General features: G+C 41.4%; 1 protein-coding gene and 1 long non-coding RNA gene across 2 annotated transcripts in view; one reads left to right on the top strand and one right to left on the bottom strand.

Moving 5' to 3' along the window:
• MEOX2 (mesenchyme homeobox 2) overlaps nucleotides 1-16,216 on the bottom strand; it is a 63,847-nt gene extending 47,631 nt beyond the window's left edge. The window contains exon 1 of the mRNA XM_081883425.1: nucleotides 15,380-16,216. Coding sequence (XP_081739551.1) covers nucleotides 15,380-15,932 — 553 coding nt within the window. The 5' untranslated portion in view covers nucleotides 15,933-16,216. The remainder of the gene's footprint in view (nucleotides 1-15,379) is intronic.
• The window catches only part of LOC309353900, a 233,895-nt gene that overhangs the window by 1,550 nt on the left and 209,571 nt on the right, over nucleotides 1-22,774 (top strand). The window lies entirely within an intron of this gene.

The raw sequence follows: 22,774 nt of genomic DNA, 5'->3' as shown, positions 1-22,774 counted from the left end.
AAGCTAAAACTATAATCAGCTTTAGAGGATGCCATTTATACCAGTGGGGTTTGAGCAGTCTAACTATTCTCAGGTTGGCAGGCAGTTCCTTGCAGTCCTATTTTAATTATGGCTATTTTAATGAAAAACTATGCTGACCTTTCTGTAGTTTATTTCCAGCATGCTTTCTAAAAAAGCAATTCTCAAACTGTGAGTGGATGGTCACAATTAAGCAAAAAAGGAAGACAGTGACGTCCAGATCAAATAGAAGAGGAGGTGTCAGTCAGAGTGCATGTCCTTCCTTTGCATGCAAAAGATCTCTGGTTTAATTCCAGGAAACTACAGATAGGAGCGCAGGGAGCAGGCCCCAGTCTGAAATCCTCCATAACTACTTCCAGTCAATATAGACAATAATGAGCTAGATGGACCAATGGTCTCTGTATGAAGCAGCTTCTTCCCATGCTTCTAATGTAATTATATTACAGTATTATTATTACAGTAATATCAAGCACGGCTTCTGTAGCTGACCTTTTGGTCCAAACAGGTTCATATGGGGGAGAAATTAGGCAGTGGAGCATAACTTAATGTCTCGTTTTGTAGTGGGCTTCAATTTGTGTGTTTCAACAACTCTGTGCAGCCCTGTGCATGGGAACCTGCATGCAATTCCCACAGTTAACGGAGAATGTCATTTCGTCTTTACATATGGAGGATTGAGGCTGAGTCAAAAACTGACCTGAGGCTACCAAGCAAGTCCATTGTCCGCTTATGACTTTGATATATTTCTCTGGCTAACACAGTCCCCATTGGACTACTGCACTAGCTCTCATGAGAAACATGGACATTCATGCTTATAAGTTACGTTAATAAAATTTACTGTTGGGATAACCCCCTAATTACTTATGTCAAACTAAGGAGAACAAACCAAATCTTAAATAGGTTTATATAGTGTCAAGTCAAACTTCTGTGGCTTGTATGCTTCTTCTATAGACCAGCCAAAAGTGAAGAATCTTTCAGATAAGCCATGCCAACACAGGAGAGAGTGAGAGAGAGAGTGGGGAAATAGAACAGAAATGCCTGAATTTACTGCCCCCTTCCAAAATGCTATGCTAATCAAGGTGGCTAAGAATCCAATAAACTTGTAAAATAAGAATAAAAATAACTGCAATGATAGCAACAGCTATCAAATAGCTGGGGGGGGGGCTTCCTGGGAATTGTTTTCATGGCCCTTCAACCATAAAATCCGAGAAATCATTTTGGGAAGGCTGCTCTACATTCTGGGCACCACAATAAAAAAGGTTCTCTCTTATACTTACCATGTATCAGTTACATTGCTGCTGCTTACCAGGAGGTAAAGTAGGGAGTCACGGCAGTAGGAAGGTTGGTATACTGGAAACACATGGTCAGGAGCAGAGGATTAGCTTAACTAGTAGTGCCTTTGGACCTCCATGACCTTGCTTCACCTCTGCCTCTGGGTAAGCTGCAGTGGTATGACCAAACAGAGGTCTGGTGATCAGTGGCACCCCACCTAAGCCATCCACTGGTGCTAGGGATGGTTGGATATGTCAATTTCAGTTCTCCAATTTTCTAGTATTAAATTCAGTTACACACATTTCCACAGAAATTTGCTATTTTTCTTTTTAAAAGTTACTCATAAAAATTCATCAGTGTTCTGGTGTGAATTTCTCCTTATAAAGAGATATATTTTTTTGCATGCAACTTTGCCTAATGTACACATTTTGCCAAGAAAGTTCCCCTAACACATTTTTGAATGCTATCTTCACTAATACTGTACATGCATTTTATGCACACACTTTATATAAGTGTATATGTACACATTACTTGGCTGGAGAACTGCATTGAAAAATTCAAAGAAGTTCAAATTTCGAAGATTGACAGTGTTTTGATTTGCTTATTTCAAGGAGCGCAGGTTCGATAGGTTTACCTTTAAATGAGAACTGTATTGAATTCCTCCCCCTTCCCTAGCTAGGGGCAGATTAAAGTACACAAGCTGGATCATATGAGGATCCAGCTCATGCCATTTAGGTGCTATGCCATTTAGGGCCTTAATGATTAAAAACGGAAAATTGATCTGAATACAGAAACTGTAGATAATAAATATGATGCCCTCTGCTGCCTCCAGTAAATATCCTGATGTTCAAACTTTGAACCAACTGAAGTTTCTGGATTGTCTTCCAAGGCAGCCCAAGGCAGAACGCATTACAGTAATTTAACCGTGAATGACTGAGGCAGTGTCTGATTATTCATGTCCTAGTCTCTTCCAGGTAATATTACTGTAAAGGGAAACCAGAAGAAGGAAGGCACCAATAATAGGAAAAGAGGGACAGGGGGAAGGAGAGAAAATCTCAACGGTACACAAAAACAAAGGTTTTTGTTGGTCCAACATGTTTTGATATACACTTTCTTCAGGAGCACTTAAAAAGCAGGTGACTTTTCCCCCCTTTGGGGTGCTCAGTACCAAATGATTTGATTACAGAACTCACTAGAGAACAGTGGTACATATTTCAAAACATGTTGGAACAATAAAATCTTTATTTTTGTGCACCCTTGAGATCTCATCACTCCTCTTTTTTCTAGTTAAATTACTGTAATGCCTCTACCCGGGTTTGCCTTTGAAGGCACTTTCAGGAATTTCAACTGGCAGCACGAAGAGAGTGTTCACTGACAAAGCACTCTTTGTTTTTATTGCAGTAGTTCAATAACTGAGAAAATATTTTTGTTTTTTGTTAGCAAATGCTGTGCTTGACTAGTGGTGGGGGTGTGAATCATAATTAAAACAAGATTAAGATACATGAAAATATTGTGTTATATGGGATCATTGCAATTTGCATCCACTTGCTAATTAGTCCACCTGTTCAAATACTCCAAATTAAAACCAATTTACTTAGGGCTATGTAAACCCCGCAGCTTCTATTAAAGTTTTAATAGAGTATTAATGAATTCAAAAATAATAAGATATGAAAGGAGAAAATATTTATATTTTACACAGCACACTCACAACGACAACTTCCACATTATCTTAGTGTTTTTCCCCAAACAACATCTGAAGTTGTGACAATGTAGAAACCCAGGATTCACCACTCACCTGAGAGATAAAGGGAATGTCATGCTGTAGGGTAGCCATTTATTGATCTCAGTAGAACTTACTCACAAGTAAATATGTTTAGGGAAATAGATTTGTTTTCAAACAGATGAGTTGTGTTCAGCATTTATTGACCTGGCATTTATTTTAAAATATAATGCACCAGCAAATTTATTTCCTTTTGTTTGTGCAAATGGGACACTTACATGATCTGCCAGCCCATTTATGAAAGTATGCTCTTTTATCAATGAATCTAACTGGACCTTTGCATCTTTACTCAGAAGTAAGTTCCACTGCCTTCAGGATAGCAGCCTTACAATTTCTCGCAGGAACATAGTAATCTTTTCCAGAAAATGCACACAAAAGACTCTAATTCCTCTAGTCCTGGATAAATTGACTTCAAAGCCTGCCCAATGTCTGAAAGCAAAGACTCTTAACTACAGAGCCAGAAATTTGCTTGCCCAAGAAAAATATACAATCATAATACATTGATCAATCATCCTAGTATTTAAATTTTGTCATATTATTGCTATGATCCCAGAATTTTCAGTGTTCTTCATTTGCACACACGGCAGTCTTTTTTAAAAGTTAGAAGCATCGTATTAATTGACTTAAAATGCTTCAATTAACATGAACATGTTTCTTTCATATATATCCCCAACCCAGCTTTCTGTTGTATGTTTATACAGAAATCTTATACGGGGAAATCATAGCATTTGGTATCCAAACTGCTAGAATTGTTGCAGCGATCATGCTGTGCTGCAGTGACTCACTATAGAGAATATGCAGAATAAAATTTAACAGGTTCCATTATCAGCTTGATTCAATGATGGTCAAGGAAAATCAGCTTTATTGCTATGACTAAATCCACCTTAGTACACACTCAGAATTGCCAGCTGAAAGAATGAGCAGCAGGACTCTTAATACCTATGAAAAATACAGTTCGGCTGAGTTACTATTCTTAATTCCACTACCTTCTAATCTTTAATCACCCATCTCTTCAAAGTGTTCCTGTACTTTTTCTTAGTATTTTAGGAAGCCATTCAAACCCACTATCCTCTGGGGTGTGTGGAGTTTGGAATACAGTGGTACCTCACGTTAAGTACTTAATTCGTTCTGGAGGTCCGTTCTTAACCTGAAACTGTACTTAACCTGAAGCACCACTTTAGTTAATGGGGCTTCCCGTTGCTGCAGTGCTGCCAGAACACAATTTCTGTTCTCATCCTGAAGCAAAGTTCTTAACCTGAGGTACTATTTCTGGGTTAGTGGAGTCTGTAACCTGAAGCGTCTGTAACCTGAAGCTCATGTAACCCGAGGTACCACTGTAGAGAGATTTCTGTCTGAGCTGGGATGAGCCTGGGCTCAGCCAAAGCTATACAGGCTGAATTCCTTCATGCACAGGGCTGGCCCGATGATGAGGCAGATTGAGGCAGCTGCCGTGTGGGAAAAAGTTGTGACAGCCATGTGGCCTGTACCCACTATGCTATCCTGCTGCTCTCAAGTGTGGTGGGCTATATTTTCATCTCACCAGTATTGGATTAAGATTAAATTGCCAGTCCAACTGTCTTCTGTATGGGCCTTGGGGGAGGATGCCATCTTGTCCTTTGCCTCAGGCAGCAAAATGTCTTGAACCAGCCCTCTTCACCTTGTTAAGTGTCAGCTCAGCGGGGGCTCAGCCAGGTAAGCTGAAGGCGGCTAAGTCTCCAAAAAGGGATCTCATATAGGATAGAACAGGGGGAGACTTACTCCCATCCCAAACCCTATTTAGCTTGGTCACATGACCTAGCAAACCAGTGGAAGCTGCACCGCAAAAGGATGGCATAAGTCAAATTAGTTAAAAGGCTTGTTTCCCCTCTCCAGGCTCAGGCTGGCCCAGCAGCTAGTTGCCCTGCTCCTGAGTGGAGTTTGGAATGTCCTGGCTCCCTACTCTTTTGGATTGCTCTGTCCATTAAAAAGACAAAGGCATTTGTGATATCAGTCTATCAGAACTCCTTCGAGATCAGAACACATAGATGTATTTAACTGAGAGGTTATGTTTATTATTTAAGATGCACAAAGCCAAAAGCAAGGACATTTCTTCTTCTTTTTTGAAAAAAGTTGTTTCTAATTTAATATGTTGCTTACATGACACAGGAAAGTGTTTATAGTTTCCCTGGTTACAGGAGATCAATAGCAAAGAGCAATTATAAATCAAAGTCCTCCAGTGTCTTTTTTCCAGAAAGCACAGCATGGAAACCATGAAGGACAGCTTTGATAATTTCAAACTGAAGACAAGCAACAGCACAATGCTAACCATGTCTACTGAGAGGTAATTCCTATTCCATTCTCCCAGGTAACTGGACTCAGGATTGCAGCCTTAGGGAACAATCCCCAAACCACGCTACTGCAGGAGGGTTCTGCTGCCATGAAAGTCCTCGCTGCACTTGCTGAAAGCACAGGCAGTCAGGAAGCTACCATCTGCAAAGTCAGTAGAAACCACCAACCAACTCAAAAAAACAGGCCATTATAGGGTCAAGGAACAGCTGGCAGTAGATCCACTGGTTCAAAAGCTGGCCCATAACCAGGTGAGGAGCCTGACAAAATCTCCTGTGTTTTTGAGAACAGAAATTAAAAGAATGGTCTCAATCCTTGCTTCCAGGAGAGATGTTTTAAAAACTATCCATATATTCCTTTCTATGCCATGACCACTTCAGCCTATTTTGAAAGTCTTTCTTAGAGGAAGAAACATCCGCTGTATTGTGCACATCCATTTATTTACTAGGTTTTAACACATGCACATTGCTGTAATACTCACTCAAACTGGGAATAACAAGAAATTTCTTTATGGAAGTCTTGATGTATAACTACATTGTTTCCACCTGTCTACACACAGAGAAAGCTACTAGATTTCAATTCCATGACAAACTTTGGAGATTTTTAAATACATTGTTGACGATGAGCTACACAGCACAATTTTTCTCCTTTTAAGGGAGTAATGTGGTAGGCTCAGTTTCTCGTGCAAATTGTAGTTCTCTTGTCAATGCTGAAAATTATTATAGACCCACCGATTTACTATCTACCTGGGAGGGGGGATTATTAGTGGCTGGATGTACAACCTCTTGAGGGGTCAAGAAAAGGACTATACAATTACAGTATGTGGATAACTCGCAAAGAACAGCACCTGCATTTAGTGGTGCATAGTATTTTCATTCATATTCATTTTCAGTGTACTTAAGTTAGTCGTGCCCCTTGATTCTACTCTGATTATGAGTTCCTTGGGTACAACCTTGCATGTGTATTCATTAGTTTTTCCTCCTGTCGTACCAGAAAGAAGTTTCTTATTAGCAAAATCTTTTTCTTTTAATGCTTATTTGGCATCCAGAGTAGTTTCCCTGGGTGGTATTAGTTGAATCCAAGTATGTTCTTTGGAAGCTGGCTTCAAGCACCAGGCCTGCTGGCAGACATGTTACGAAGATGTCTGCAAACGTGACTTGAAGGTTGGCAACCCTGCCATGTGGGAATCGCGGCGCCTAGAGACAGTCAGTTGGGTCATGCCTCCATAGCAGTGACCAGAGGAGGAATGTCTGCTGGGAGCAGTGCAGAGAGGAAAAGCACCATGGTGCATCTGCAGTAGCACCTTCATCTGCCCCCAGCTACAATAAAACATGTTTTCTCCTGTACTAGTATCTACAGCCACAGCAGACACTGTAACCTTCCAACAGTTTGACTTCAGCCCCAAAGGTGCAATCCCTCACTGTCTCCCAAGACAGATGGATGCCAACCAAATTTTAGTTATAATGAGACCATTAAAAAAAATATCTTGCAATATCTGTCAAAAAAACAGCATGAGCTGCAGTGGAGTAGATCCCAATGGGAAAGGATAGCTACTGAAACTAATTCAAATATCCTGGTTTCCTTGCTGTTCTTCTACTGTTCTAAAGGGGTTCTGCAACTTCTGTAAAAGCTGCTTTAATGCTGGCAGACTGAATGATAGGAGGCAAAGGCCCCTTCTACTGTAAACAACCATGGGTTACACGCTCATTAGGAATATACAAACATTAAGCTTTGGAGTTAAAGCCTTTGTACTACTGCCTCTGCATAATTACTAGCACGTTTTAAAATAATATTCTGCAGTAAAGAAAATAAATAAACTCTCCATCCTTATTCTCCTGGCTTACCTCAACTCCTACCGCTATTCTCCACCTGTTGCTGAAACTGAAGGCATATCCCAGGTTCACTAAAGCTGCAATCCCAACAGGATCTCCATCTAAAATAAACTTGTTTATAAATATTGGGTTTAATAGCAGAAGGAAAGGCCCATCCTGCATTTTCTGCACCCGTGTACCCTGCACCCAAACAGAACCCCTAAGTCTGACAACTAGGTTCAGTACTGAAAGTCAGATAAACTCTTTCCTACTTTACTCGCTTTCGTATGGCTAAGTCAGTTTACTGCATTAAAATATATTAAAAATGAAGAGCTTCATTAGACTTATTTTTTGGAACCATATAAATAATAAATCCCAAATATGGTATTTCATCTAGTACAGAAAACTGGCCCTTGCATACCCAGTGGGGAGGAGTGGCTGTTGCCCCTCTTCTTCCCCTTATATCACCAACTGCTATTGAGGATAATTCCTGATCTCTGCGCAAACCTCATGTATGCCAGTAGGTTTGCTCAAAACAACAACCTTTTTGCAGTTGCTAACATTATTTGCAGCAATCCGCATAAGATTTTCTTCTGAGCACAAAGCAAGCGGATAGAGTTGCATTTAAGCAGCTGCTCCTTAGTATGGTTGACTGTTCAACCTGGCTTCTATATGACGGCTGGAGGGAAAGAGTACAGGGTAAAATAAAATTCATTGTTTTCATTATGTCTAAAATACAGTGGAAACTATTTGTAATGTTTAGAAATTGGCCTATATAGCAGAACACCCCCCCCCCGAATTTTCTATTTATTTATTTTTTTAAAAAAAAACCTGCAATTTATCCTGACCCTGAAAATATTAAAGAATGCTCAATTTGCTATGGTTCTATTTTCGCTTGCCAACATGACAACGGATAAACAGAAGTAAGGATAAAACAAAAGGAATTTAATTTGTAAATGATAGACGCAAAATTATTCTGGGCCAGCAGTATATATAAAATTATACTGTACCACTGTAAAGGTACACATTTTTCTTTAATTATGTCTTAAATGTGCAATTGTGTGAATGCAACTTTGCTTGGGTGTGTTACTAGCCAGTTCAGATTAAAGATGAGGACTTATTGGCAGTTACAGGCATTTTACTACAAGACAAACCCAAACTAGACAAGCATTCGAATTCTATAATGCATAAAAACAGAAGGTAATTTGAAGTGTCAACACATAAGCAAAACTTAACTTGCCTTTGTCTTATATGGTCTCATACTGAACTAAGTAATCTCACACCATTTGCACAGGCCATGTATTATCTCCTACCCTGATTTGTAAAAATAAGTTCAGTTGGAATCTATGTACTATTCTTCCAAGCAAATGAGATTATACAGCACAATCTTTAAGCAGGTTTACTGAGAAGTAAGGATCCTTCCAGACCAGCATTATTTGCAGGTGAGATTCAGTTTCATACTGGCAAATTTAGCTTACCCAATTATAGTGGACCTGGAAGTCTTCCACAACATATCCTTTCCCCTGAAAGATCAGACCTTCTGAGATAAGGAAAGTGTTGGGAAAATGCATTTGAGAGTGTGGGATAACACTTGTTTTGGTGCAACATCATCTAACCTCCTAGTAAACAAATCACAAAGAATGCTGAATAAACAAGTCATCTGGAAGCGGTGTAGTCCAATGGAATGCAGTGAGGGTTATTCTCTAGGAAGTGCGTTCAGAACACAACCTCCAAATTTTTAAAACTAAAATTCCAAAAGTATTTTGATGCACTTCAATTATTTTAAAGCTGTTTTGATGTATCATAGGGAAAAGTCAGAAAAGCACACAACTTGTTTTGAGTACCCACATATGCTTTTGAACTGTGCTTTTTTAAAAATCATAGTTTCTTACACCACATTATAAGACAAGGAACATGGTGGTTAGATGTTGAAACTAAATATAAAAAAAATCCTATGTATACACGCAAACAGCCTAATTCAACCCAGTGCTCTCCCGAGGTTCCACAATTCCCATAATCCCTGGTCACGGGGCTGTGCTACTCGGAGCTGATGGGAGTTGTCATCTAACAAAATCTGGAGGGTACCAGGTTGAGGAAGACTGCTCTAGAGTATGTCTCAAGTTGTTCTTTGGAAAGGAGTGGGTTTTATCATTCACACAGCATAGTTCCAAGTGTGATCGCACTACGTTCAGTGGAGGTTACTCCAAAATAAGTGAGCACAGAATTGCACATTGATTCAAAAACCACTTCGTACTCAAATGATCTTATCTTCTAATGTGTAATTATAATATTTGTGAAAAGCATTAGAAAAATATATTGTAAATAAAAATGTCTTGCTTAGAAACTTAAACTAATACAGTGGTACCTCAGGTTACAGACGCTTCAGGTTACAGACACTTCAAGTTACAGACTCTGCTAACCCAGAAATAGTACCTCGGGTTCAGAATTTTGCTTCAGGATGAGAACAGAAATCGCGTGGCGGCGGCGCAGCGGCAGCGGGAGGCCCCATTAGTTAAAGTGGTAACTCAGGTTAAGAGTAGTTTCAAGTTAAGAACGGACGTCCAGAATGAATTAAGTTCTTAACCCAAGGTACCACTGTATAGCATTTCATATTAAGAATAATTATTAGCCTTGCACTATAATTATAAGCATATTCAAAGTAATATTCTTTGCCTTTAAAAGCAGGTACTTGTGTTATTTGTGTTTTGACTCACAAAAAGAAACTCCAACCCTAAATGTGTCCATCCTAATCTAGAGCTCCATTCAAAATACATATGAAGTTCAAGGAGCTCCGACTTATCACAGAGGTGCACACTCTGATAGCTGTTCCATACGATTCTAAATGGGAAATCCCTTCCTTGCATGTTTCAGAGTTCCATACGCCTAGCAGAATACCCGCACATACAATGTGCTACTAGAAATAAGTGCTACTGTAATCAATGGGCTTTATTTTCATATCCCACATTATGGAGTTGGGTTAGCAGGGCTGGCCCGGTACATTTAGCTGCCTCAGATGGGACAGCAAGTTATCCATCCCTATCTAGGTTGACCAAGTTATTTTGGTACTTGAGGCAGAAACTCCCATAAGCCCCTTTCAGCTTCCCCGGCAATAACAACACATAATAGGAGGCTGCCTAATGGTAGGATTTGTATTTGGCCCTGTATTTGTAGGAATTGTTTTAAAGTTACTATGTTATCAACAAAATATTTGATTAATCTAATTAAGCCAAAGTTTTGGCCCGAATCAAGACGTATCTACGATACAGTCATATCTGTTTAGAATCCTACAGCAAAATGCAGTAAAGCATCGCTCCCTCTCTCTTTCTTTGTGATAACTAGTTTACTTTGGGCTCATGTATATTGGAAAGCAACCCCGAAGACTACAGGAAAAGCTACTTTTGAATTCAGGGAAACTTTCAAAAGCAGCTTGTAATAATATGGCGTTGTAGTCTGCTGCTCAAAAGGGGTGGGGGGGAATACCACTGGGCACACATATGGCCTTGGCTGGGGTTAAAGGAACTAATTTAGGTATGCCAAAGGCTGGGACATGTGGGGATTTTAATTTCTTCTTCTTCTTTGAGCACCAGACCACCCATTGTGCCATATAAAATGTGCTTTTAAAAGTCCCCTTAATTTCAAAAGTGGTTTGCCATTTGGCATGGGGAGGTGATGTTTGAGAAACACAAGCCCAATGTTCCCCATGAGAAAGCAGAATGACTTGTGCTATTCTTTGGATTCTAGCTCTTAAGATGCGCCTATATCGCATCTTTGGTTCCTGGCCTGTAGGATTCGGTGTTTTTGTTCAAGATGAATGATATGTTGATAATAAAAAAAACAACCAAGCATAATGAACAGATTACCTCTGTCTGAAAGAAAAACACACATAGCAAATATATTGTGCTTGTATTGTAGAAGCATGCTGAAAAGTTTGAGAACTCGGATGAATCCTTTATGCTATGTGTATGCATGTGTGTGTATATGCACCAAAATGCTTTGTAAAGTAATCATTAAAAGCAACAAAAAAAATCACACTATTAGCAGGTATTTATCAAATCATTTTCTCATAAGTGATATTTTTAATAAGTAAGCTGGTACATGTATTTTTAAAGGCATTTCTTGGAAATTATCGCAAATATTTTGGAAGTAATCCATCAAATGCTACCACTGCACAATGTTTGGAGTTTATGCAAGACTCCAGGTCACTTAATTCAAATTGTGCAACAGTAGTATGTACCAGGTTCTAAACAGATTATTACAGAATTATCAGTCATTGATTCCAATGGATTTAAGGATACCTAATTCTGTGTGATGTTAGGATAGCATGTGGTAGTTTAAGCTTGGATCTCAGGGTTGCAAAATAGTTCGTGAACATGGAAAAAATAGTTTCGTCATTATTTTAAATAATTAAGAAGCTTTCCCAAATAGGTATAATGGGGAACAAATCCTACTGATGCCAATGGAAAATAAGTAAGGAAATGTGTTTATTCATCAGTTTATAATGTAGGGAAGTCTAGCATCAAGGTATAAGGAAGTGATCAGCAAAACTTACAATATGCAGAGGATATTTTATAAACCTTCCTTGCTACCATTTGTTTACTTTTGGGATTAATATATTTAATATTACTGAAGATTAATTTCTGCTTCCATATTGCATATTGCACACCCTTCCTCAAATTCTTAGTGGGCACAGTATTCAACAGTTTGCAAATGCCTAATTTTGTTGCCAGTATTAAATGAATTCTAAGAACAGATTTGGAGACTTTTATTTATTTATTTTTAAAATGTTTTTTCAACATGCACTTTATTTAACTATGTAACTGTTATTATTCAAAATGCTATCAAATAATATTTCCTTTTTAAAAGTATTTCCATATTCTTATAAAATTGCTTTCTTATTACATTTTTCCATTCAAGTCTCACTGATAATATCTGATGTTTAAGATGCTCTAAGGGCAGCTTATTAGGTGGGTCAAGAAGCAATCTAAAATAAATAATAAAATGATTTACATTTCAAACTCCATCTTGTTACTTGTAAGGCAAGAACCACTGAATTAAATAGGCCCGGCTTGATTATAAAGTGCAAGTCCTTTGTAATAGTGGATTGCTTGTATTCATATCTACATTTTAACCAACAGTGAAATAAAGATAAGTGTAGACAGAAAGCTAGAGATGAAAATTGTTTGATACACTGAGGCTTAATAAGGATTCATTTTGCATGACAGATCAAATAAATAAATGTTAAATAAAATGAATAAAGGCTTCTACCTGGCCATTGTTATCCTCATTAACATAGGTGAATTAACCCCCGCATTTAAATTTGTTTGCAACATATACCCACAATTATTACACAAATGCTCAGCACTACAGTGTTGAATTCAGAGGTTTTGATATGAAAGAGGTGCAGTGATGGACGACATAGATCATTTAAAAGGAAAGAAGTTAAACTGATTAAAGATTGTTTTTATCATGCTAGGTTATATTACATCAGCGAAAGATACTATCAAAAGGGAGCTACTGCGGACACATGGAGGAACTGTCAGCAGTTGTCTGCTAGTTTTGATGACTGAATTTCCCATCATGATATCATGTACAGATCATGTTGGAAACAGATGACAGTTTCCTGTGATGCTACTGCAATCAGTCAAATACAAAGGTCCTTATAACCTGTTGAAAGTCAATACAAGACAAGGGCAAGATTTAAGTCTATTCATTGCTCTGCAAAGGTACCTACTGTTGCAAGTTATAACTACCAGTGTACCAAAACACAAACACGTTGCTTTTGCTACTGATAGGGTTTCTAATGGAAGAAAAATTTGTACAACAGCGATGCCAGATGAAGAAAATTACTTACAATTGTTCATTGTCAGCACCACTGTAAATACACGCAGATACATTTTGGGAAAGACTCTATTGAGTTCTTTGGGATATAGAGGTTCTAACAAATGCAATGGTCAAATTCATGCCTGTTTAGAATCTACACCTTAGGCATTGCCCTAGTTATTTGTACATAAAAATTTTCTAATGTACAAGCGTAATAGACATATGTATAGGTATTAATCCATAGGCGTTCAAGTTTCAAAGAAAATGAAATAGCAATTTGAAATCTAATCTCTATTTGTATGCGAAAGTGACCCCCACAAAAATCTTTATTTCAATTATGTCAGAAAGATACACCAATTTGAAGCAGAAAACAAACATATATAATTTACATATACTGAATAAAATTCTGCCAAAAAACCTTTTGAAATGTTCAAAACTATGTAACTGGACTAATTTAAAATTGGTATTTGCCATCCATTGCTAAGCATGTTTTGTTACATATACTGTTCTGAAATAAGCCGTGATGGCTTCATTTGTATAATGAAGTCTATAATAGTGAACTATTTCAATAATTTAGACAAATTTATGCCAGCATTCTTATACAGATTACTGGGAAGTCAGCTTCAGTAAATTGCCTTTTCTAGGTAATGTTTGATATGACATGGATCTAATGCTGTAATCCTAAACAGTATTCCTGTTCCTATGAATATGTTTAGGATTGTGTTTTACTTTGAGTTAATTGTATTACAGAATATTACTCACTGCAACTCAACTTTAAATATATAAGTTTTTGGATTTCAATAACAGCTAAATATTAATATTTTCCTTGAATTGTGATGAGCTGTTTTCTTAACATTTTGCATTGTATGAAGTTTTCCTTCTTATTCTTCTGCCAATTAAAAATTATTTCTCCATGAAATAATAATAATAAATTACCAACTTATACATGTGAAAAAAATTAATTAACCACTCTTTATATAAATATGCAATTTCTGTTTGCAGATAATTCAGTGTTCTCAGATCAACAAGACCTTTTCCTCATAAATCGCAAGATAGAAATAATACTACTTATTCTAGCAATTATAAATGACACGAGACAAGGTCAAGGCTTTCCTTGTGAACTTTTCATACTGTCTGAACACGCCTATTACTTTCTCTTTCTAAACATTGCTTCATTTATCTTCCTCTGTGTGTGTGTGTGTGTGTGTGTGTGTGTGTGCGCAAGCACATTTTACCTTTAGCAGTTTTACTATGGGACTGACATCTTTCATTTCTAGCTTCCCGCTTGGAATTTTGTAGCATATTTGAATCATTTTACAGAATCACAGAATTTGTTGTAGAAGATAAGATAAATGCACATGTCAAATTTAGCTTTAAAACTATAGGACGTATAAAATAAACTCTGAAGTGAATGGAACTTCCATGTAAATGCATCTGATCACAGAATACCACTAAATTTAAATATATTGAATTTACTTTCAAGTAAATGTCTTAAGAACTGAAATGTAATTGCAGAAATTCTACACTTTTTGCTTTACATTGTTATTGATCAAAATTGAAATTCACTTCTATTTCTTCCTAAATAATGCTTTATGCTCTTTATACAAGACTATGTACGGTATAAAAAGTGGCATTTATTGTGGGTATTTAAATAGTATACATACTATTCAGTTTGTAGTCTCTACCTGAATAAGTTGCACTATGTGTATGACATAATTTACATTGTATCTATTACACAAGTAGTACTGTAAACATCTGAAACATGTACTTCTAATTTATCAGTTTATGTGCTTTTCAGAGGCAGGACTCTCATTTTATACATAAAACTGTTTACATATTTGTGTGTAACCCTCTTAATCCATAAAACCAACCAAAAGAATAACTACAAACTTCTTCCAGGGATAGAATTTGCATGGTTCAGTTATATATTAGGCAGCCCTAAAGAGAAACGGGCTCCATGACTGCTCGTGGCGCTTCTTCCAAAAGCGCGCAGCAGCCTGCGACTCTGAACGGGAGGGAAACAAAAATCTGGGGAAAGGAGGACTGAATGGAAACCCTGGTGTCAGAGACGCACACGCTAATCCGGATTCCGAAGCGAGACTCTCCACCCCGCCCCGCCGGCCAACGATTTTATGGTCCACCACCTGATGGTCCCTGCATCTCTCCGCCCGCGATGAAAGGTCTAGAAGGCGATGCGATGCGCTCTCCGCGTCTCCCCCAAAGGTGACTTAACCTCACCAAAGGAGCGCACAGATGGGGTCACATTCTTCGCCAACAGCCCGATCCACCCGGGGGTGGGTTTCCCCTTCCCACCCCCCGCATCCCACCCAAGAAAAGACACGAGGGGCGCGTTTACCTGAGCTGTCGCTTTTCCGCTTGCCCGCGCGCTTCTCGGTTTCCACCGGGGACAGCGCCTGCCTGCCATAATCTCCCGGAGCGCACGCCGCCCCCGTCGGGGTGCTGGTCCCCAGGCTGGATGAGTTCGAGCACAGTCCCGGGGGGCTACTGCCCAGCTCCGGGGGTCCACCCGAGTCGGGCTGCAGGCACAGGCTGTGCCTGGCCGAGGCGGAGGGCGGCGGCGGAGGGGGAGGCGGCGGCGGCGGCGGCGAAGCCATCTGCGGAATGTGCCAGTTCGTCTGCAATGGCTGGTGTTGCTGCTGCTGCTGCTGCTGCGCATGGTGATGGTGGTGGTGGTGATGGTGGTGCCCGCGGTGATGCTGGCTGCCGAACATGCCCTCCTCGCTGGGGTATCCCGCGATGATGCAAGAGGAGGCCGAGGGCGAGAGCTCCGGGTAGGACATGTGGTCGGAGCGGCCGTGCAGGGCGAGCGCCGACTGCGAGAAGGGGTGCAAGCCCTGGCCCGGGGCATGGTGCGGGCTGCGCAGGCAGCCGAAGAGCGTGTGATCCATGGCGGCGCGCAAGGCGGCCCCGCTGCCAAGGGAAGCCCGCGGTTCAAGAGGCGCCGGGGCGCTGCGCTCTCCTCCCAGCCAGCCACCCCCCAAGCCACCAGATGCCGCGCCAATAATCCAGGGCTTGTGCGCCCGAGCGGGGCCTCGATCGGATGCTCCCGATCGGCGCGCTGTCCGCCGGCGGCAGAAAGGAGGTGGTCCCGCGCAAGTGCTCCGAGGGGGAAGCGGCTCGCCGAGGTTATAAATACAGGAGTGTGTAACGTGAGCCGGGGGCTGGCTTAGCGGCGGCGCGGCGGCACTGACCACATGCGAGCTGCCTCTGCGCGCCAGCCAGCCCAGCGGCCGGCCGCCCGCCCGCCCGCGGCTCCCCTCGCCCTGACCCCGGCTCGGCCTCCGAGGGCGATCGGGAGGCAGGGCGAGCTGCGGCGGAGAGGGAGCCCCGGGCAGGGACAGGGGGGACCCGCTTCCGCCCACCGTCGCCGCTCCTCCGAGGCAGAGGGGGCCAATGGGGCAGCTGCTCCGGCCAGGGTCCCTCCTTCCGCCCCTTTGGCCCGGAGGGAGAGCGCAGAGGAGCAGGTGCCACGAGGAGGAGGTTACTACTCCCTATATATGGGGGGCACAGCCATCGAAGGGAGGGTGGGACCCAGCCACTGGCGTAGGCAAAGAGGGGGACAACTGCCTCCACCCCTATATCAAGTAATAAAATATTGCTCCCCGCTAACATAAATCCTGGCTACGCCCACGGAGCCAGTCTGGCAGGCCAGGATGCGGAAGCCAAGAGGAGAGAGCCAGGATCTCCCTCCGGACAGCCGCCCAGTGCAAAATGGGATTGGGCCTTTGCGCAAGCAGCCGCCTGCCGTGACTCTTTTGGTCCCCATCTTCTCTCTGGGGGAGAGGATAGGGCTTTCTGGGAGTGGGGCTGGCGGGCAGCAAGACGCAGCATCTCCCGGGGCGGCCTTGCTGGGCCTTCTCCCTCTTAACAGGAGACCAGGACGCGCGGCCTCTTCTTCCCCACTGGCATGCCCGCTCTCAGCCGCTCACCTGCACTTCCCCATCGAGCCAGCCTCCCTTGCCAGGCCAACCCAAAAATAAAGTGGCCGTGTGAAGAGGCTGCCGAGAGCAGCCGGTGTCCCCCTTGGCTCATTTGTCTGCGCTCTCCCTTTGAACAGTAGAAGGCGGCACACGGTGGAGGAAGTTGCAGGGGCGCTTCTTACAAGGAGTGCGCCCTCAGTTCCATGTGCGCCCACTTTCACACCCACACAAGGCGTCCCAAAGTTCCCCATGGGGGACTTTGTAGCTGGTGGCACTTCAGCAGACCAGTGCTGGGGCCTGACCAGCTGGCCTATGGTCCTGATCCTAGCCCTGCTGAGAGGACACTTAGAAATCTGCAACAGGCAGCATTATCCGCTACAGAGTACCCATTTCACCTTGTCAAGGGTTTTATTTGTGCTTTTCTTATCTTTTGAACCGAGCTGAGATCTTTGGATAAAGGGCGGTATATAAATCTAATAAATAATCAATGGCAGACAAATCCATAGAAATAACACAATATCTGGCTTTGGGTTTAGAATCTAAGAAAACATGGGGAAAGGAAAAGGGAGTGAGGAGGGAAGAGGCAAACAAGCAAACTCAGGCACCAAATTCTTAATGTTACAAAAATATTATAATGATGAGCTTGGATGGAAGTTTTGTGCTACACAACCTCACACATATATCCAGTGTCTTAAAAAAAACAGGAGGGGGAATGCCACATGAATATACAATGTTAACATCTACCATTATATGCTTCGTTGGCTAATAAAACTCTGTCTCTGTCATCCTCTCAACAGGATTTCAAAATTAATCTCTCTGGTGCAGTATGTTGGCTGTTTCCCCATCCCCACACTAGTTAATTTGCAATATGGGGAAAGCAACGTAATCTGGAGGTTATAAGGAATACTGAAATAAGGTATGTGATCTGTGCAAAACAAATGTTGAGGTTCTCCCTCCTGGTTAAATATTAGACTTTTCCCTCCCCTCTGATAGATGGGTGCACACACAATGGCTGTAGAACATGTACCAAGGATGGATTTATATGAAGTAAGTTTGTGCTCTGTTTGCGCCACTCTTTCACCCAAACAGCATTTGTCACAAAGGATGCACAAAATGTAAGCCTGCTCTGAAGTGATGCTAATGTTAAATAGGGGCACTCTATTTGGAAGTGAATGAAGTTTCATTTTTTCGTCAGCCCTTATGAGCCTGAATGTGTATATATCAATAAAGTGGGTTGTCTCTAACTACCGCTGAGAAGAGGCATCATCCCACTATCATTCTGGAGCTTTAAATTGTTTCTCCAGGACGTGGATAACTTGGGCTTATTCTGTATATATGAAAAGTAGACTCTTGAGAACAAGACTTTCCTCCAAATCAGCATGCTTTTTGCACTTGCATGTCTCTCAAGAAATGCTTTGACTGAGTGAAGGGAAAACTTATCAGATGGACTAGAATCAAAGTTTAGAGGAGAGCCCAATGCAGCTTTTTTTTAAAAAAAGGTTTTGTGTCATCTCCCTCTTTCACATCTTCAGTTGGGGCATTTTCAACAAAGCGAAAGGACTCTCTGTTTGGGCCAATGTGGGGCCAAGCCTCAGGCCTATTTCAACAAAGTGAATACATTTCAATATGGCAAACAGCTGGTGATCACTTGCTTTATTGCGCAATTGCAGGTGTGGAGAATTCATTTTACGCTACGGTTACCCACACCTGCCCATTACTTGATCACCATCTTGAAGGGCGTCAGCTCTGTGACTGGAGATTACGAATTTAGTGGCACAAAGCTGTGAGCAGGTTTCTCTGAGGCAAATTCTCCGCCTGCGAAAGTATTCTTAGATTTGCCTGATCCTAAGAGATAACTGTGACCACCTGAATCAGTTCGCTGGCTGTCAAACTGTGTAGGCTAGGGACCAATGACAAGATATGAATCCTTCAGATACTTGACACCACCCCGCTTTCCCCTTGTAAATTTAGGTCAGTCTCTAAAATAGCTAAGCCACCCACGGGATCCAGGTAAGATCTATTGACATCAGATAGGTCCAAACAGTATGGTGATCGCCTCACAAAAGTGGAACTGCCTTTCCCTAGAGCTCTTTACAAAGAAAGGAAGAAGAAAGAAACTGTTGGCAGATGAGCCTTAAGCAGAAAGGAAGTTTCAGGATCTGAGCACTTAAATACTTCAGTTTGATTTGGGGCTGCTTCGAAGGGATAGAAATAAATATGTGGAGGAATAAATAAACGCGGATGGAGTAAACAGAAAAGAGTGTTTGCTTGAAGTGTACATGAAAACGGGACGCTTGGGGGGAGGGGGCCGCCTTCGAGGCGGAGGCGCGTTTGGAGTCCGAGGCGCTGCGTCGCGTGAGGCAGAGCGCGGGAGCGACGAGGCGCAAAAGGCGCTCGAGCGCCTTCCCGCCTCAAGCGCCTGACGGGATTCCCTCGCCTGCCCAGCTAGGGGGGCGTGCAGTTGTCGCGCGCCTCTCCGGCGTCCCTGAGGCGCGATCTGATTGGCCGCTTCCCTGCTTTCTCCTTACCTGACAGAATTCGAGCCGTCGTGCCCGACGTTGCTTGTTAATAATAACAATAGCCATAACCTCACTTAGAGGTGCGAGGAAACCTCTTTTTAATGATAAGGTGCCATGGAGGTTGAGTTAACCTGACAGGATCGACGTGAGGAACTGATGGTCATTTTGGCGCTCGAGTTCGACTGGGAAACAAATCATGGCTTTAGGAGGCAGACCCCTCACGACCCCTTATGTCAAAGCTTGTGACAAAGCGCCGAGTCTCTCCCCTCCTCCCGCTCCACAGAGCTCATTTCTCATCTGAGTAGTAAACAAAGATATTCACAGGGCGCGCAAAAGAGGTCGCAGGTTCTTGTGCTTTCAAAACAAGGCATCCCGCCCTTCCCCATTTTACACACAAACACACGAGACAGTTTGTTCTGTTCCCTTTGGCGAGGCTGTTTGTATTGTCTCAGGTGTCAGGAGAGCCTCCGAGGGCGCTTCGAAACAGCAAACGGCAGAGACAGTTGAGCTGACCGCTGATAAGCAAACGATTTTTTAAAAAAAGTCTTTCCCGCCTTTTCCCCTTCTGTGTTTGCGCTTGTGAAATCCCAAACATTTAGTCCCCTTTTCACGGCATTGTAAATTCTCGGGCGTGTGAAAACGCGCGCGCTCTCTCTTTCCCTTTCCCCCTCTTTCTCTCACACAAGTCATTTTCATCTGCCAGTGGGGGGAAAAAGGGTTGTATGAGATTTGCAAGAGGTAGTTGCTTAAACGGAAATTGAGTCCTATTTGTGGGAAATTAGTTTTGCAGACTTTCTCTTTTTTTAAAAAAAACACAACACCAACAACTAGAAGTTTTGTTCAGCAGCTGCTGCAGTTTGCCTCACAGTTTTAGACTGAGCTGGAAACCTGCAGCGCTCTGTGGCCGGTAAGACTCTTTCCCACTTTTTTGAGATCTGTTTTCTTCTTATATTTATAACTATCTTGAAGCGGTTTTTTTTTTTTGTCAAGTGGCACTTCTCAGAAGTCCTCCTGGAAGGGCCAGCGGTGGCCATAAGTGGCTGGGCAAGGCCAGAGCTGCCCTTCCCCACCCCTTCCTCCAGGAAGGGGGGGAAAAGAGGAAAATCTATGTACTCAACAATCTTGATGAAATATGTTGTGCCTTGTGTTTATCGTTTCAATATGTGCTCTAATATAGACCAAGGCAAAGGAAACACAATGGCTGGACTCTCCGCCAGCCCCTTTTTTGGTACTTGGAGCTGCTGTTTCTGGGGAAGAAGCCCTGGTCCCATCATGGAACATTTACCAACCATCTATTTAATCTAAAATAGATGGATCTATAGGTATAATGTGGTACCAGATGAATCAAATTATGTAGTAGGACGAAACCAAGTTAACCTGAAATACTGAAGTCACTTGCTAAAATTCAGTATGACCAGTCATGTTAAGCTTCCATTATTTAGGAAAACAAGTAACAAGGGGAATCTAAAGTCCCTTGGTATTTCAGGTGAGCTATAAACATGGTCCTAGCTTTCATCTCTAATAGGTGCGACTTCCCTTAATGTGGCCACTAATGGGACTAAGTTCTCTCCCCTAAAGTGTCAGATCTTAATGTGCCCTGAAATTTCTTCCCAACCTGTCGCTGTCAATCAGTCGCTGTGGATGTGGGACAAGAAGAATCAAAAGGGGGACTGCTCAGTTTGAGCCATAAAATGCTCCAAGCGGCTGGAACAGTTAATGTTCCAGATCAAAGGCAATATGAAATATGGCTCCTTAATTCTATCGTTCGGAAGGATGCCTGTCATGCTTTCTTCCTAATTCATTCTTAAGGCAAACCTATAAAGGGTTTCGCAAATTGTATGTCAAGAGAAAAAGCAATAGACTGGACCACATTTTTCTATGTGTGTGGTTTGTGTGTGTAAAAGTCAGTAGATATCAGGGAAGGAAATAATATAAAGACCAACAGTTGAATACTACACAGATTTAAACATAATGCACATAATCAGAAGCTGATTTCTTTTATTTTGGTTTCCTAGCCATCGCATCAACTGCCCTGCCCCTCTTCTGCCATCTCTTCATTTTTTCTTACAATCAAAACATTATTGTTTAAATGGAACGTATTTGCTAGTGCATCAAGCAAGCCATGCAGACACAAACAATAATTTACAGTGTAAATGTTTCATTAAACAAAAGTGGATATATGCATACATATCAAGGGATTGTTACCTGAATAATATGGTTACTTGTACAGCTTTTCAAATTAGGTTAATTAAATGTTAGATTTTTAAAATATTGATTGTTTTTGTAAAAAAATCTACTTCCAACTTTACTGATTACAGCAAGTCACAGTTTGCCTTTCTGGAATGCTTATTTGATCTGGCTCAGCAAGAAAATAAACAAACTAGTGTCAGCTTTTTTATTATTACTCCAAATACATAATCATGGATCATGCAAACTATAAGAAAAAACAGTCTGTTAAATTTTCTAAACCTGAGATTAATAAAAAATTATCTAATAAGTAAACTGATTTCAAAAAGCAATATTTCCCAAAATGTATGGAAATTCATACATTGCTTCTTATATTCATAGCTTCTTATATTAAGTTGCAGGACTTGGTTCTGTTTAATACAGCTGTTTGCTTTATTGTCACAAAGGATTATCATCCGAAATAGCATTAATTTATTGTGGTCTCCATGCTTAACTATGAATGTGTTTAATTTGCAATGGCTAGTTAGTGGCTGCCATTTAAAACTTTAAATCCAAAACTGTGTCTTTTAAAAAATAATGCTGATAGTAAGTTTCATGAAATGTACTCAGTACCACAAACCTATTTGCCTTCATTCATTCATTAAACCTTTATTATGTTGAATTGTGAAATATATACTTTTTTGGTTGTCTGTCTGCATTCACTGACTCCAAAAAATTACCTGGACATATTTGTTTCTGTATAACCTCCTGATGCTAAACACATGTACACAGGAGTAAGTTCTGTTGATTCATTAGAGCTCAATTTAGGTAAGCATGCTTAGTTTCACTGACTTTCACCCTGATCTTATGATCTACTGTGGAAGGCAAAGTGTAAGGTTAGCTGCCATAATGTGCCAGGACAACAGTGTCAGTGTGGTGATGTATGCACCAACACACAATATCTTGTGCTATTGAAAAAAACAGAGGGCACTGCAGTAGAACTGTTAAAGTTCTTACATGAGTGAGGTGTGGACAAGAAAGAGTCACAGTATTTAAAGGGAGAAGTTGGATAAGCTGAAACAACACTATCTTGTCCACACTGACAGGGCAATGGACTCCCTCATA

Source organism: Podarcis melisellensis (genome assembly GCF_964234715.1).
Source record: "Podarcis melisellensis genome assembly, chromosome: 12".
In the NCBI taxonomy this organism is placed as follows: domain Eukaryota; kingdom Metazoa; phylum Chordata; class Lepidosauria; order Squamata; family Lacertidae; genus Podarcis; species Podarcis melisellensis.
The sequence above is the reverse complement of the archived record's forward strand: the minus strand, read 5'-3'. Positions and strand labels throughout refer to the sequence as shown.